The sequence below is a fragment of the Xiphophorus couchianus genome, chromosome 20, assembly GCF_001444195.1.
Source record: "Xiphophorus couchianus chromosome 20, X_couchianus-1.0, whole genome shotgun sequence".
NCBI classification, from domain to species: domain Eukaryota; kingdom Metazoa; phylum Chordata; class Actinopteri; order Cyprinodontiformes; family Poeciliidae; genus Xiphophorus; species Xiphophorus couchianus.
The window spans coordinates 21,753,836-21,770,623 of record NC_040247.1 but is presented as its reverse complement, the minus strand read 5'-3'; the positions used below and the strand labels follow the sequence as shown (position 1 = coordinate 21,770,623).

General features: G+C 39.0%; 1 protein-coding gene and 1 non-coding gene across 7 annotated transcripts in view; one reads left to right on the top strand and one right to left on the bottom strand.

Moving 5' to 3' along the window:
• The window catches only part of LOC114135386 (tensin-2-like), a 30,714-nt gene extending 16,140 nt beyond the window's left edge, over window positions 1–14,574 (top strand). For 2 of the 6 annotated variants that reach the window (XM_028002647.1, XM_028002653.1), the window contains 24 exons: window positions 1,619–1,651; window positions 1,739–1,788; window positions 2,225–2,408; window positions 2,495–2,545; window positions 3,317–3,439; window positions 3,535–3,599; window positions 4,068–4,151; window positions 4,236–4,348; window positions 4,474–4,534; window positions 4,774–4,849; window positions 5,621–5,750; window positions 6,322–6,387; window positions 6,479–6,595; window positions 6,685–8,103; window positions 8,223–8,373; window positions 8,480–9,342; window positions 9,466–9,597; window positions 10,012–10,104; window positions 10,316–10,393; window positions 10,495–10,572; window positions 10,694–10,862; window positions 11,108–11,176; window positions 11,525–11,554; window positions 13,078–14,574. In XM_028002647.1, coding sequence (XP_027858448.1) covers window positions 1,619–1,651; window positions 1,739–1,788; window positions 2,225–2,408; window positions 2,495–2,545; window positions 3,317–3,439; window positions 3,535–3,599; window positions 4,068–4,151; window positions 4,236–4,348; window positions 4,474–4,534; window positions 4,774–4,849; window positions 5,621–5,750; window positions 6,322–6,387; window positions 6,479–6,595; window positions 6,685–8,103; window positions 8,223–8,373; window positions 8,480–9,342; window positions 9,466–9,597; window positions 10,012–10,104; window positions 10,316–10,393; window positions 10,495–10,572; window positions 10,694–10,862; window positions 11,108–11,176; window positions 11,525–11,554; window positions 13,078–13,222 — 4,380 coding nt within the window. In that variant the 3' untranslated portion in view covers window positions 13,223–14,574. Of the gene's footprint in view, window positions 1–1,618; window positions 1,652–1,738; window positions 1,789–2,224; window positions 2,409–2,494; window positions 2,546–3,316; window positions 3,440–3,534; window positions 3,600–4,067; window positions 4,152–4,235; window positions 4,349–4,473; window positions 4,535–4,773; window positions 4,850–5,620; window positions 5,751–6,321; window positions 6,388–6,478; window positions 6,596–6,684; window positions 8,104–8,222; window positions 8,374–8,479; window positions 9,343–9,465; window positions 9,598–10,011; window positions 10,105–10,315; window positions 10,419–10,494; window positions 10,573–10,693; window positions 10,863–11,107; window positions 11,177–11,524; window positions 11,555–13,077 lie in introns of those variants that run through there. The other 4 variants (XM_028002651.1, XM_028002652.1, XM_028002648.1 and 1 more) reach the window with 3 other exon arrangements.
• Window positions 14,575–15,613: 1,039 nt separating this feature from the next.
• Window positions 15,614–15,685, bottom strand: trnaq-uug (transfer RNA glutamine (anticodon UUG)). The gene has a single exon. It is a non-coding gene; the product is annotated as a tRNA-Gln (tRNA).
• Window positions 15,686–16,788: the final 1,103 nt, after the last annotated feature.

Genomic DNA, 16,788 nt, shown 5'->3' with positions numbered 1-16,788 from the left:
GCATGTTTCTGTGTGTTTGTGGACCTCTGCCGACTAACTCTGACATCCTGTTGCAAATTGCTTCCTGTTGACGTTGGTGTCCTGCTCTTCTGCCTGAATTCTGCTTCTCCGTGGTCTCTGCCTCTAAGGTTCACCTTTTTTTTTTATTACACGTGTATTTGCATGTTTACATTTGGATCTTTACATGGGTACATTTGTTTGTTTTGTCTGTCTCCCTGCTGTTCCTTCCTGGACTCAATTTGTTCTGTTAATTGTCATTATTAAACCTGTTAAATTATCCCCCATGGCTTGATCACAGTGTTTATTCATTTGGGTTTATTTGGATGATCCGCCCATCTGTGCCTAGAGACATGAAGGTATTAAAGTTGAAGTTTTTGGTTTATGTTGTACAACAATCTGTAAATAAAAAACTAACAAAGAAGTATCACAACTGTTATAAATATTTCTTAAATTTATTGGACAAAATACCACAGATTCCTCCTTCATCCTCACACCACCTCTCATTGCTGTGTACAGTTCTAGTGGCAGTGTGAAGAAATTCCTGCCTTGTTTTCAATATTTATGCCACTTGTTCAAATTTTAACAGATGCATGATGGCAGTTTCTTTGCCTTTATGCATTTGGTATTGCTAGAATTTTAACTTTAAGGGGTGCTGCAAAACAATATCTCCTATACTGCTCCCACAAGTAGCCTGAACCATTGACACAAGACAGGATGGATCCACGTGCTCACATCGTTGTTTACACCAAATTCTGACGTGCCGTCTGAATATTGCAGCTAAAATTGAGACTCGTGAATCCAGTCCACTAATTTTGCTCACCCTGTGTGAACTCTGGTCTCATTTTTAATGTTTTTTTATTGTAGCCTCATTCTGCATCCGACGGCGTATGGGTTTATACCAGTTAGTCGAGATTTCAGTATGACCAGTTCAGAACAAAAGTAGCAGCACTGTGGAGTTTTTTTGGTGTTGTTATTGTGCCCTTTTCAAAGGGCCTCAGGTTCCCTGTGTGTGTTTTTGATTGTGTGTTTGCCTTATGTTTTAGTTATTGCTGAGTTATCAGAAGCGTAGAAGGACTGCACAACACATGTACAGACTTTCCGCAGCAGTAAATCCCTATACCATCTTTTTATAAGAGGAATAAAAAGATACAAACATTTCTATTAAACGTTTGATATATTTTCCATTCTCTATCCATGCATTCTTTATGACAAACCGTACACAGTTAAGAGAAAAGGGTAACTGAAGTCTCTGAAAGTGTTTTCAGCTGCTTCTCAGAGAGGATCGACATCTTTATGTATTGATAAGTTTATTTCTTAATTGACGGTTTCTCACAATTTTTTTTCTCTCATGTGAGATTTCAATAATTATGCCAAAACTTCTTCCAGCCATCTGTTGGAGATGACAGCGGAGGAATGAATTTTACTACCCTCCTCATCAGCTTACGTCTTTCTGTCTTGTTCCACAGTTGTTCTCCATTCCTTCTCGCTGCTGGAGTGGAGCCAGGCGCGTTAAATCAAACAAATGACGAGATAATGAGCTAATTTATTCCCAGTCTGCGGGAGTGGGTGCATTTGTTTACTCCTGCAGAGCCTAACCATATGCTTCCTTTCCTCTCAGGTGCCCACCGCCTGTATCCCCGTGCCAGATCTGGTATGTTTGTGCAAATTTTAATATTTAATTGTGCTTCATTGTGTTTCATTGCAGCAGTGTACTGCTCTTTTCCGTCTTCTTTCTCAGCACAGCTCCACAAAGTCAGTATCACAGAAGAAGAGAGGCTCCTTACCAAGGTAGCAAAAAACTTAAAATCCCCTCGACATGCAGAGGGACTAGTGTGGGTATTTTTGTTTTTATGAAAGCAGACGTGCAGTGGCCCTCAAAAGTATACACACAGCTTTGATAAAGCATGTTCATACTTTTTCTACTTTGACATTATCCAGTGCAATTCCACTTATTTGGATTTGGGAACTCTTTTGCCCAAACAAGTAGAGAATACAGGAGATTTTTGTCGCTTGAAGAACACAAGCTGTACTTGTTAGAAGTTTTTGTTGCTCCCTCAGCGTTGCTCCAGGCCTTTTACTATCTCCCCTTTCCAGTTTCAGCCTTGTCTTTTCCTCAAGTTTAGAAAAATGTCTAGTTTTAACAATGTTAGAACTTAAATGTCATTGATTTGGTGCTGTTGTCTGTTTCTGATGCCCTCAAAGAGTGGATTTTCTATCTTTCCAGGAGGAAAAGCGTTGAACAGGTGATGGAACAGGTGATGGAGGGGCACTACGACTTCGATCTCACTTACATCACAGAGAGAATCATCTCTGTCTTCTTCGTGCCAGACCTGGAGGAGCAGAAGTACCGGCAAAACCTGCAGGAGGTGGCATCCATGCTCAAATCTAAGCACCAGGACAAGTTTCTGGTTAGTTTAATCTACTGATATAAAGAAAAAAAGAGCAAACCCCTCATCAGTTACTGATATTTGAACATGCTTCTGGGTTTATCTAGCTTCTGAATTTATCAGAAAAGAGACATGACATCACCAGACTTAACCCCAAGGTAAGAGTATTTCCTCCTGAATTTGGTGGTTGGTGCTATTTAAGCAATAAAGGTTCTTACAGAAGTTTACATACCTTCTGAACTTGATCGCATTCTGTTTTGTGAAGACACAAGAAATAGGATCTGGTGTGAAAACAGAGTTGTGGATATTTGTGCAATGGAAGAAAAATGAATGAATTGTTTCAAGGCAGAGGACACTAATCAGAAAAGTAGAAAAGAGGCCGATGGCAAATGCATGGGGCACTAACACCGCACATCACCCTGAACACACCATTCTGAGGATGGGATGCTTCTGCTGAGACAGGGCGCCGGTCAGAGCTGATGAGAAGATTGAGGGAAAATCTTTTAGAGTCAACAAAAGACTTGGGACTGGGTTGGAGATGTTCTTTCTAGTAGGAGAACTGCCCTTAAACAAACATCCAGCGCTTTAACAGAATGATCGCAAGACTCAGCAAAAATTTGTCTCGAGACAACATGTACACTAACCTTTTCAGAATTTATTCTGTAGAAACTGCGAAACCATGAAAAATATTATTTCCAGTTTAAAATCACGCAAAACTGAAATCTAACTAAATAATTTTGAAGCTTTTAGCTGCAACCAGACGAACTGTTAAAAAGTTTGAGGGATAACAAAATTTTGTGACATACTTTTTATTTGATTTATGTCACTCTATGAGCTGGTAATACTTGGTTTTGCATCAGTAAAAAGATGCAATATAATATAATAATATATATCATAATTCCAAACATCAATCCTCCTCTGACGCCCAGGTGCAGGATTATGCTTGGCCTGATCTGCACGCCCCTCCGCTGGACAGGATTTGTGCCATTTGCAAGGCCATGGAGATGTGGCTGACCTCTGACCCTCACAACGTAGTGGTTCTCCACTGCAAAGTTGGTGCAGCACAAAGACACTTTGGCTAATATGTTGTGAAAGATGTAAGAGAGTGAATAATCTAATTTGCTGCTCTTTGTCTTTGCTCTCACAGGGAAACAAAGGAAAGACAGGGGTGATAGTGGCAGCTTACATGCACTACAGCAAGATATCAGCTGGGTAATGTGCAATATTACAAGCTACTGAGACACATAATTAAACCACTCTCCAGTTTTTGTAAAGCTTTGACCTGCTAGCACTGATCTTACCCTGTTCAGATTTTCCAATAATGTAAGAAGATATAAGAGAGGCATTTAAAATATTTCTCTAGATTTCTTTCATGAGTGGTCATAAATATTAATATTAGGACCAGAGGTGATATAACACTGTGTATGTAAGATGTAGTTTACTCTGAAACAGGATTTTAAAAGAAAAAGATAAATTAACTAAAGAGTTTTACATCTTTACTGGTCTTGAGATTTGGACAGTTAGCATGGTGAGCAGAATGTAGATGCTCACCTTCAATCTTCAATCTCTTTTGATGTTCTCTTTGTACAAACCCCAATAACTTTAATCGGCACACCTTACCGACACTGTTTTTTGCATGTTTGCCTCTATTTTAACCAGCTGTTTTTCTTGTGCCCTCAGAGCAGACCAGGCTCTCACTACGTTGGCCATGAGGAAGTTCTGTGAAGACAAAGTCTCTTCCTCCTTGCAGCCCTCTCAGAGCAGGTCTGACATTCATGATTCGCCGCAGATTACATCGCCTTCCTAATCTCATTTTTGCTCTCGTCTCACATCATGTCTCTTTAACAGGTACATCTACTATTTCAGCAGCTTGCTGTCGGGTTCCATCAAAATGAACAGCAGTCCTCTGTTCCTTCATCAGATCCTTGTTCCCTCACTACCAAACTTCCAGTCAGGAGGAGGTCAGCTTCTACTCTGCCACAGTTTTGTTGTGATTATAAGGGTGGAACAATAAATAAACTGTGTTTTAAATGTAAAACAAAGTGAAGCCTTCCCAAGCAATTTTCCCCCACAACTTTTCTTGCAGGTTTTTATCCTTTTCTGAAAATTTACCAGTCCTTACAACTGGCTTACACCTCCGGTGTCTAGTAAGTATTTTGCAATATCTCAGTGACCTCTCACCTCCTATGGGTGAAAATGTTTTCCTTCCCTGAGTCCCCTCGACAGGTGCTCACTCTGCATGTTACTGTCTGTGTTTAAGTGAAGCCTGGTATGTGCTTGCATTAAAGAAAGTAGTGGTTATCTGTGTTTTATGCCTCTGAAACATGTTGTTTTATGTATGTTTTAACCACATCTACCTTTTTTTGTTCTTTTCACATGCTCACAGTGATCCTCAGAGCTCGAGAGCAAGAAAACTGTGTGTGACTATGGAGCCAGCTCTACTATTAAAGGGTGACATTATGGTAAGTTTTGTTTGATTAAGAACCATTTTTTACTGATCCCAAAAATTTTGTTTGATTTAAATCCCATTTGTAATCACATGCAGGTATGATCCTTTACAAAAAGTATGAGTACCTCCTGAGCTTTTTCATATTTTGTAATGTTACATATGCAAGTTTCAGTTCATCCCATTGGGATTTTATGAGACAGAACAACACAAATTAGTGCATGTTAGTGAAGTGGAAAGAAAGTTATAGATTGTTTTCAAATGCTTCAACAATTAAAAATGTGAAAACGTGTTTTGTATTATATTTATATTCTACCCCCATTCACTCAGTAAGCTCTAAATAAAATTCAGTTTGATCTAAGAAAAGTAGTTGGATTACTAAAGAGAGTTTGTCTAAGAAGTTGCTCTGGTTGGATGAGAGTAAGATGTTACTTTTTGGCCTTCCTATTCAACACTATGTGTGGTGAACAGTAATATTGCAAATAATACACACCTCCCTGAACACACCCCATCCATGCTGAAACACAGTGGTAGACATGCAGTTCTGTGAGACGTTTTCTTGAGCATTGAGAAGGAAGCTGGTGAGAGCTGATGGGAGGATGGATGGACCTGTACACAGGACACATCTAGAATCCTGCAGCATGTCTCACTGAGTGGGTTAAAACATTACAGCAGCAGGCCCTTAGCCACCTAAAACAATAAGTATACCTAATTTAAACTTACATATTTTAAATTTGAGATTTTCCACCTGAAATTATCCTCAATTTCTGCTCTCCTGCCTCTTTAGGTGAAGTGCTACCACCGACGGAGCCGAGCAGCTGAGAGGGAGGTTGTGTTCAGAGTCCAGTTCCACACCTGCACAGTTCACGGAGCACAGCTGTGGTTTGGAAAGATGGAACTAGACCTGGCCTGCACAGGTATAAGGCATGCTCCCTGGAGCATGCTAAGAATATTCAGCATCTCTGCAACACTAAAATGTTTTGACAAATATTACAAATGAACAAACAGCAGTCCTGTTGTGCAATTGTGTTGCTAACTTGACGACATGAATCAAGAGCCACTTTCTCCTCTGACCATTGTAGTGTTAGAGTGTACTCTAAAGCAAATAGCAAACAATGACGTCAGCTTAGATGACAGAAATGCTTACACATGGAACCTCTTAGTTCCAGTGTCATAGAGGTCCCTCAGTGTTATATGCAGACACATGTATATAGTACGATTTATAGAATGATATTGCCCACAGTGAGACTTCAATTTAAAAAATAAAGCTTGTTTCAGATGATAGGTGTCTCTGCTGTGTTTATTAAAACCATTCTCATTCTTTCCGCTCTTTCTGTTTCTATTCTAAAAAGAGTAAAAGCAGCATTTATTTATTTAAGTTTGTTTTTTCTGCTTCGTAGATCTCACCCTCTGGTTGACATTTTTCTCTCTCTCTGTGGTTATGCTCTGGATATTTTAGTCTCAGTCTTTGTTCTCATCTTTCTGCAGATGACAGATTCCCTCCAGACGCTACGGTGGAGTTCATCTTTGCAAACAGTCTAGAAAAACTCAAAGGTATTTTCATCTTTCTGTCTGTTACTACACATATTTGTATATTAGATTGTGGTTTGTGATTCACGTTGTTTCAATAAATATGCTTTAAAAGGTCGAGAATATCGCAAAAACGACTCCTATGTTAAAGTAGACTACAAAACCTCAGACCCAGTGGTCAAATGGGATTCCTATGAAAACTTAAATCTTCACCATGAAGACAGCATGGAAAGTAAGAACCAATCAAACTGTAGCAGACTCAAAACTTGATATTAAAATCAAAGGTAACATAAGTTATGTTGGTCTTTACCATTCCATCAGATATCGCTCACACAAGAGGCCCTTTAGATGGCAGCTTGTATGCACAAGTGAGGAAGCGACGTGGACCAGGTGCAACTTCCTCAGCTGCTTTGCAAAATGGATGCCTTACTAGCAGCCCAACTGTGAAACCCCAGACCCAGTCTGCCTCCAGACCACAACCATTCACATTCAATTGTAGTCCCAGAGGCTCTGCAGTATCTTCAGATCAACTGAGTGAAACATCTCTGTCGATTAACTGCTCTGATAGAGAAGATCTTGAGTGCCCACTGAGGAAAGAAGATGTGGAAGATAAGGCAAAGGAGAAGAGGAGACAGAGAGAGAGGGATAGAGAAACAGCAATTTTGGATGATGGAGACCCTTCAAGTCCAGGGGTTATGAGAAAAGAGCACTCCTGCTGTGGTCAAGCAGCTACAAGATGTAGTGATGCAGGATGGGAGAGGGACAGAGATCTCTGTCTTCCTGGTGGTCGATTTGTTGGACATTGTAACAGCATAAAAAAGCATCCAAAAAGCCAAACACTGCCAGCCCTACCCTCCAAATCTTTGTCTCCTCCTCCCCATTCAGCCATTATGGAGCTCTGCCATCGCCATAGCGCTCATCCTGTAGCTGAGTTAACATGGGACCGTCCAATCCATCCTCCATCCCTGCCCTGCCTCAACAGGTCATGCTACCCTTACCCAACCCCAGAACATGCCCTCGCTCACAGTCACACTTTGCCTGCTTCAAACAGATGCTACCCTGGAGAGGAATGTCACCTCTTACACTATCCCGACCATGGATCAGGCTCTCACCCCTCCCTCCAACCACAGCCTGGAGGCCCTTACAGAGAGGTTTTCGTCAGTTCGCCCAAATCTTCCTCCTATTGCCACTGTCAGGACTGCTCCAGCAGGCGAGAACATCCATCAACCTCAGTTAAAGTGTTTCAACAACTGAACTCAGACCAAGCTGAAAACACACACTGGGCAAAAGGAGCTGGGGTACAACGACCGAGAGAGGCACCTCTACTTTGGGAAACAGAAAAGTCATGGGAGCTGACAAGAGAAGCAGAACTCTGGCAATGCAAGTCACCGCTGCCGGCATTTCATCTCTACCACCCTACTTTGGACCAGGTCTCAAACCTAGAGCAGCCTAGATTTGCTGTTGCACAGGATCAAAACTACCCCATTCCTCAGTCTTTGATCGATGTAAGGGATGGAGCCAGCAGTGGGTACCACACCCCTCTACAGCCCCAACACTCATGCCCCTGTGCTCCCTATCAGTCTTCTCCATCTGAAAGCCGTGAAAGCCGGGGTTATGCCTCAGGATATCACTCTGGGTCAGCATCACCTATGCCAGCAAGTAGCCCATCTCCAGGAAGGGGAAGGCTGCCTGATATCCCTTTGGGATTCAGAGAGCAGTCACACACTGAACAGCACAAAGGTAAATATTTAATTGTTAGGAGTTTGATATATTTCTATTGAATTTAGCCTGCATTGTTGGTTCTAATAGTGTTTTCTATATTTCCTTTGTTTCACAATTTAAAATCTCTCCTGTCAAAGTGGAAAAAGAAAAGACAGTTGCAGACGATGATATACCTCAAGACTCAGAGAGTAAATCTGACTGTCGCTGTCAGTCAAGCACCCCTGGAGGGGACTCTGATCATGACTACACAGTTATTGGCAGCAGCAGCCCAACTCACACAGAAGACAGGTTGGTAAACCTTTTGTTTAGATATTTTCTGACACTGGTAATGAAGTTCCATGTCTTAAGATATGTATAAATGCTCAATTTGTCCCATATTTTGCTTTTTTATTAGTGCAAATGCTGATAGCTCCATTCAAAGCCTAGAGACTGGGACCCATTTGGAGTCTGACACAAATACAAGCAAACCTGTCACACCATTATCAAACGAACAAACCCAGAATTCAACAATATCTGCAAATCCTACAAAAACATCAACAGAACCTTTTCTGAAAGGTGATAATGAGCTTGAAGTTGCTGAGGTCAAAGGAAGTTCGGATGAAAAGACCAAATCAAACATTTCAAACTATGCCACTGTCATCATCCCTCCAGTTCAAGTTCAACTCAATGGGACTGCCCTTCCAGTAAATCTTTCATCTGACTGCAATAAAAGCTTGTACATGAATCCCTCTAACAATCTAAGTTCTAGTCTTTCCTCTCCTACCTCTTATGCTCCCATCGGCTCTCCAGATAAACAGTCTTCTCCTCAGCGCTTCAGCTCTGCTAATGACAAAGCAGGACAAAGACTTATCGCAGACCAAGACATCTCAGCAGACACTAAACCCCCTTCACCTGTGCCAGATGGATACCATACACCCACCTTTCCCCTAGCCTCGTACTATTACTCATTGCTAAATGTTCCTCATGTGCCATACACTGGGTACACTGCCGTAACAATCCCCGCCATCCAGCCACCACTTCCTGAGAAAAAACGATTTTCCTCCACAGCCGTATCCCCGAATGGACATATTGCTTTACTCCACACTTCCTCGTGTCCTTCACCAGTGCACCATGTTACTTTTTCTCCTGCTGTGGGAGAGCAAAGAAGGGAATCTGCACAACACAGCTACGTAGAAGAGGCAGAGACAAGGGTCAATTCTAAGTTTGTTCAGGACAGCTCCAAATATTGGTACAAACCAGGCATCTCCAGAGACCAAGGTAAGGGTCACAAAGATCAGAGAAAGTACCATCCATGTTTTGATTTGTTATTTTCAAAGAACCTGTAAATAGTGTGGTAAGGAAAAAGTTTACCAGGTCACTGATTTGTCTTTTCTACGACAGCCATAGCTGTGTTGAAGGACAAGGAGCCAGGGGCTTTCCTCATTAGAGACAGTAACTCATTCCAGGGGGCTTATGGCCTCGCTCTTAAGGTGGCCACTCCTCCTCCCAATGCCAACATCACTGGAAACAAAGGTACTCTTTCTACACTTTCTTTGCACATTAAGTATGTATGTATTTCTCTACTTTATATAATTACACATAAAGTCTATTGGTCTGTCTATGCTGAAAACGTCATCTACCCAAAGAACAACGTCCTGATTATAAGCAGCTGGTTTTAGCCTTTGTAGGATGGCTGGACTCAGATGGGATGGATGACTAGACTAAAACAAGACAGTGAGAGAGAGGGTTGCACATCCTTTTTGACATCTAATTTATTTATGATTACATCATGCTGCATGACCTGTTTTTGTCAGTCCATTTCTTCTTGTCCCTTACAATAGTGTATATCAGACAGGTCTGAAGTTGATCTAGCTGGTGAATACCACACACACTCCTGACAGCATGGCAGTCTGTCTTATTTTTTCTTCTTTTTCTCCTGTTTCACAGGGGACCCTGTGGAACAGCTGGTAAGACACTTCCTCATTGAGACAGGGCCACGGGGAGTGAAGATCAAGGGCTGTCAGAATGAGTCCTACTTCGGTCAGTTATTTTGTAGATCTAACTGTATTATGCTTAACATAATCTGTTTTTTTATTAGACATAAAGCTGATTAGTTAAACCTATAAGCCTTTAGGTGTTGTTATTTAATTGGTGCCCCATCAAGCTGCCTGTATTTATTGTTTTAATCTCTTCAAATCTTTCACTGCTGTGAAAGCTGTTTGTTTCTTTTGTTCTTCTCCTTTTGTTTCAGGAAGCCTATCTGCTCTAGTGTACCAACATTCAATAACTCCCATCTCTCTGCCATGTGCCCTCCGCATCCCAGACAAAGGTAGTATTTTCAAGCTCAAATCTATGTATATTTTATAAATCTGCTATGAATGATGCAACAATTTGTTTTTGATAAAGTAGCTAAAGTCTACCATATTTCAGATTTGGTTGGGGACCTACAGGAGATGCAAAGTGCAACAAATACTAGTACTGCTGCTGACCTCCTTAAACAAGGAGCAGGTACAATATAGACTTATTCATTGCATGTTGCAGTTTGACTTTTTTGTCTTTGAACATCTAAAACTGCTCAAGATGTATGTTTGACCTCATGTATATCATTTGCATTTTTACACTGATTTAGCATGCAATGTGCTCTACCTAAATTCGGTGGAAACAGAGTCGTTAACTGGGCCAGAGGCTGTTTCCAAGGCGATCAAGTGTACAAAGGCTCTAAATCCACGCCCAGTTCCAACAGTGGTCCACTTCAAAGTGTCTTCACAAGGGATCACCCTGACTGACAGTAAAAGAAGGTACTTTTTACATAGTGAACATTTTTCGCACGGTTGCACACATATAGATCAGTTTGATTAAAAAACAGCAAACAAATGTAAGACATGTGTCATGACAAGATGTCCTGATAAAACGTTTTTGCCTCCGAGATTGATACTACAGTCTAATTCTTTGAATACCTATGAAGACGTCCCTAGCAAACATACATAATCCTCATGCAAATGTCAAAAAGAGACTTGTCATGTTTTCTTTGTTGTCTGTGCAGAGTATTCTTTAGGCGGCATTACCCAATCAGCAGTGTCACTTTCAGCAGTCTGGACCCACAAAATCAGAGGTTTGAAAAAGCAAACACACACTGCAGCTGCATTTTGTGAAAACAAAAAAGGTATCAGACCGCATCTCTATATGCAGTTGTTTATGTCTGCTGTCTTTAATGAATGTCATAACAAAAGTGCCCTGGCTGCTGATGTAAAGGATGCTTTCTGTATACTTTAAATTTGACTAAAAAAAATGTTTCATAAGTTCTACTTTCGAGCGGCTTTTCTGTGGTTTCACTATGACATATACTGTACGTACATAAACTCTAATTTCTAACAAGTGCTTTTAGAAACTGCCTCCTTTTTTTGTGTGTTTTTCATGTACCTGGATGTTTTGTCTGTGTCCCTGTGTGTCCTTGCATCAGGTGGACTAATTCTGATAGCACATCAAGCAAGTAAGTGCTTGTGTTATGTTGTGTAGTTTTTTTCGTTGTCTTGTTTTTTGCTGTCGCAGTGTGTGTTTGTAAGTTTTGCATGTCTTTTTGCCTCAGTCAATTCTGAAAATAAATTTTGTTTTCTATCAGTTAGACAGGCGGGGGAAACAAAATCTGTGTGTGAAAGCATGTATTTGCATTTATAACAGCAAAACTTACTCACACTAGTATTCATTTGTTATTTTACTTTGAAGTCATTTGAAATGCCTCATCAAAGGGGATAGTGTATACAGAATATTCAGATAATTAATGGCTCACCCTCCAAAAACTATTAAATTCAACTGATCTAATTTCCTCAAATGTCATAAGTGCTTAATGTCAAAAAGCATGCAAGCTGCTTCTAAGAAAATAGTGAAAGAATTGGTAGCTCTCAGGAACTAAGTGAATACCAACATGGTACCATAGGATTTCACCAGTGCAACAAATCCAGTCATTTAAATTCCTTACTACTCAGTATTCTGCACTCATCTCCACAAGGATGTGAAAAAATGGATGCGAATCAGAATGACAACAAGAAGTAAAATCACAGAGTCGGGCCAGCAGATGCTGAGGCACATAGTGCACAGAAGTCATCTGCTTTTTGCAGACTCAATAGCGGTAGACCTCCAGACCTCATATGGCCATCAGGTTAGCTCGAGAACAGTGTGTGCAGAGCTTTATAAAACCACCACATATTAGCATACTTCAAAGGCACTGAGGGTAATTTAAGTGTGTGGGACCTTCGAAGACATACATTTCTCTTGATATGCTAAGTAGGAGAGTCAAATGTATATAAGCACTCTTTAAAATTAAGCCACTAAAGTGTGAAAACAGAGAGCTGAAAAATACATATCAGTTGTTTAACAATTTCCCTTTTTGTCAGGACAATATTTATAGGACTATAAATATTATTCTAATTAAAACACACTTTTGAATGTTCTTTTTTTTAACCAATAGATAAAGCAAATCAAGTAAAGTATCTGTAACAAAATAGAGACAGGAATAGTCAAAACAAAATAACATTAAAAGAAAGTAAAACCGATGCTAAATCAATGGTTTATTAAGACCATATACAGCTCTAGAAAAAATGAAGAGACCACTTAAAATTATCGGTTTCTCCGATTTTACGTAAAATGAACATTGTTTTTTTTATTCTATGAACTACTGAAAACATGTCTCTGAAATTCCAAGCAACAGTTTAGCATTAATTTGTAGAAAATGAGAAATGGTCAAAATAACAAAGAAGATGCAGTGCTTTCAGACTTCACAAAATGCAAAGAAAACAAGTTCATATTTATTTAGAAACAACAATACTAATATTTTAACCCAGGAAGAGTTCAGAAATAAATATTTGGTGGAATAACCGTGAGGTTTCCAATGGGGTTCAATGCAGTGGGCTCCCCATTTTTCCCAGAGCTGTAGAAACTTTGGTGCTCTCACGTTGGAGGTAAAACTGCCCATACAGATGCACAGCAGAGGGGTTTGTTGACCCCTCTCTTTTGCAGGATGTTCGGCTTTGTGGCGAGACGGACCGGGACAACAACGGAGAATGTGTGTCACCTGTTTGCAGAGATGGATCCTGAGCAGCCAGCTGTGGCAATAGTCAACTTCATCAACAAAGTCATGCTAGGACCACAGCTACGAAGATGAGGAGCAGAGTTATTGAAAATTATGCACTATTTAAGCATCACAAGGTGCTTTTGACACATTTTTAAATAAGTGTTTTTTTCAAAAGCTATATGTTTCTTTGCCTTTATACAGTTAGCACTTTTGTGCAATGTCGTGTGACTGTTTTTGTATCACAATCCAATTTTATAGAATGGGTTATTTTTGCAGGATGTCTTGTTTTGAAGTTAATTTGCAGAGCAGGAAGTCATATATGAGTTGTTGAAAAAGCCAAAGATTGGCCTAACATTGCCAAACGAGATTGAAACATTTTGCTTTTTTGTTTTTTAGAGTGTTTGTGTGATTTTGTTTTCTTTTATATCTTCACTGTTTTTTCAGGCACTGCATATGGTGTAGAACATACAAAAATCACATCGAAGACAACCTATTTACCACATATATTTACCTAAACATGGAATTTTAAAGCTATACAGAAAGAGGTTTATGAATGTGAACAATGTGGTAGAAAAGTAAGTTTCACTTTCAAAAGGCAAAGTGGTACAATGCAGATGTTTTCTGAATGTAATGCAAGACAGAGAAGCGTAAGTGATTTAAAGTGAATATTCTGGTTATTTTTAAAGAAAGGACTTTGTAGAAGCATAAGTCTCAGAAAATCATAGAAAACTTAAATCCTTCATACTAAAAACATATTTTTGACTACATGCAAATAATTCATCTTTAAACACAGTTATACAGAAAAAAGCATCTAATTGACTATAATATTGCAATTGCATTGACAGCTTTTTAACCCTGATCAGATCTAAGATGCATTTTATTTCTAACCTAAACACAATCTGATATAACTTATCTGATATTGATTTATAAATGTATTTAATAAAAGGGTTGCTTCTGTAATACACGCCATTAGTTTTAGGAAATAGATATAAGACATTTAGACCTGAATTAGCTAACTTTGGAAAATCAGCAGCAAACCCCTTCAATAAAACACCAAAAAATAAGGCAACACATTTGTGTGAGATGAAAATAAATAGGATAAAATAGCTGCAGTTAGAGTAAAATAGACAACTTTGACAGATATCTCTTTTGGTATTTTATATACATATACATTCGTGAAAGAACCATGTTGAGGAATGCCTTGCTTTGGAGAGAAATGCAACCCAAAGCCAAAGTTTTGCTTTAATCATTTTTTCCTTATTTTCTACATGTATCTCTTTGGTACTTTTATATGACTGATGGTATAATCCTTATTTTCATATGGGATGTGTATGTTAAAAAGTAATATATTTTAGGTATTTGACGTGTTAAAAAAAGAATGAAGGGATGATGTATGTGATATTTGACCAGAATATTAAACCAAGGTCCTAAATACAAATAGAGATGTGTGTTTAGTCATTCCTGTGTACTATTTTACTACTTCTCAATTCGCCATCTTGTTTTTCCCTTCTATACTCCATAATGGGACATTTTTCATGGTCTAACCTTTCACATTAATGGTTGGCTGGTTACATTCACCCAGTTACATTTACTTGAGAAACTTTTGGGGAAAAAATACTCTTCGCAATCGTTTTACTTCACATGCTTTTTGTTTTTTCACCAGGAGAATATTATTATGATCCATCACTGCTCTTACTTGAGTAAAATGTCAGGATAATCTATTTTCTGTGGGTAACAAGATTGTTCTTAGTGAAAAACTATCTTGTTTTAACCAAATATGTGAGACACAGTCATATGGTACTATGGTAGTAAGACTTCTTGTTTGTACACAAACTTTGTTCTGTTCAGCCTGCTGTGCCCCATGGAGGTCAACTGAAGACACAGTAAACACTGTATATTGTAAGTACTGAAGGTACTTTTTCCCTGTTTTCACATGTGTACATAAGGCCTACCTACAGTAAGTATTGGTTTCATAAATTTTATGTTGAAGAAATATAAACCTTTTTGGAAAAGTGTTTCTTCAACCTCAATGCTATTTATTTGCATTGAATGAGAATAGCTGTTATCTGTAATTTCTTTTTCATTATATTCTTTAAAATACCAGAAATTCCACATACCTTTATATTTTTGTCTGATGACATCATTTTTAAATATTAAATCAATTATTCAGTACTTGAATTGCATTTTTACATGACTTTTTACTCTTGTGTGCTTACTCCGAAGGCTACTTTCTTACGGAGACCTCTAGTGAACATGGGGAAATTTTTTTCTTTAAGTTTTGCGAGGAAACGCAAAAGGTTTTGCGAGGGAACGCAAAAGAAAAACATTTCCCCATGTTCCCTAGAGAGCTCCGTACTTCCTAGCTTTACTTGAGTAAAAATAAGCTGAAGTAGTAGTGGTCCTCTTTAATGAGTACAATATTGGGGTGCTTTATCCACCTTTGTAGGTCGGACACTCTTTCCGAATGGGGATAAAAAGACGAGGTCCCACCGAGATTTGAACTCGGATCGCTGGATTCAAAGTCCAGAGTGCTAACCATTACACCATGGGACCAACTGCGTGCTCTCGCATCTCATATTATGATATAAACCTCTGGTGTTGACGATGGAGTCGCTGTTGACACAGATCTACAGATAGCCAAACATTGCATTTGTTGACGTTTCGGAAGCTCTTTTTTTAAATTATCCGTTAGCTAACTTACGCTAGCTCGGCTAGAGCCTCGCTTAAAAATTGCTATCATGTAAAAATGGCTTCCGCCGGGAGTGTGTGACATCCAAATGTCTGCTACACGCATGCAAAAAGAGGTTTAGGACTTTGTATTGACTACTGTAGACATAATCAATGCAATACTAAAGCAATACTAAAGAGTCGCGTTAAATAATTATCAACAATGTCCTTCAGTTAGCTTTGATTTTCATTATCTGTACTAGTTTCGGTTCAGTTTACCAGAATAAAAGCGAGGCTTTCAAAATAAAAGTTGACTTATGTGACGTATCAGTGGCGCTTGTATTCAGTCTTTGAACGTCTTCAAATTGTATCACGTTAAAACCAAAAACTTCAATGTGTTTTATGTGATAATTGCGAAACGGAAGGAAAAGGACAAACAGTTTTCAACAGTTTTTCGTTTTTTTGCTTTTGTTTTTGTTTTTTGTTGTTTGGTTTTTTTTTACATTTTTTACAGCAAGGCTAGATTATAAAAACTATCCCAAACTTGAGGCATTTTACAGATCATTTTTCATTCCATCAGAGAAACAGCCCATGGCCAGTCTGGTAGGGCAGCAGATGTCCACAGCTCAGATGAGAAGATGTCAACAGGACAAATATTAGATATGCGTGCAATGTGTGTCAACAACAGTGTCAAAAAGAAAGCCATTATTGACAGATACTAAGTGTATTTATTTATTTATTGCTGTCACTTTTAGATCCGCTATTTTAGATTATTACTAAATATAATCTTTAGATTTTTCTGAAAGTCTGATCCCTCTATTTTGTGGTAATGAATCATATTATCATGCCTTTTAAAATTCCCGCACATTCATCTTGTCAAAAGTCCAGACTGTTTTAGACCAATGAACAATATCCGCAGTTCTCAGTTCTTTAAATGTGTCTAGTCCCAACAGTTTCATCCATTTCATTTTCATAAATATGAAATGCAA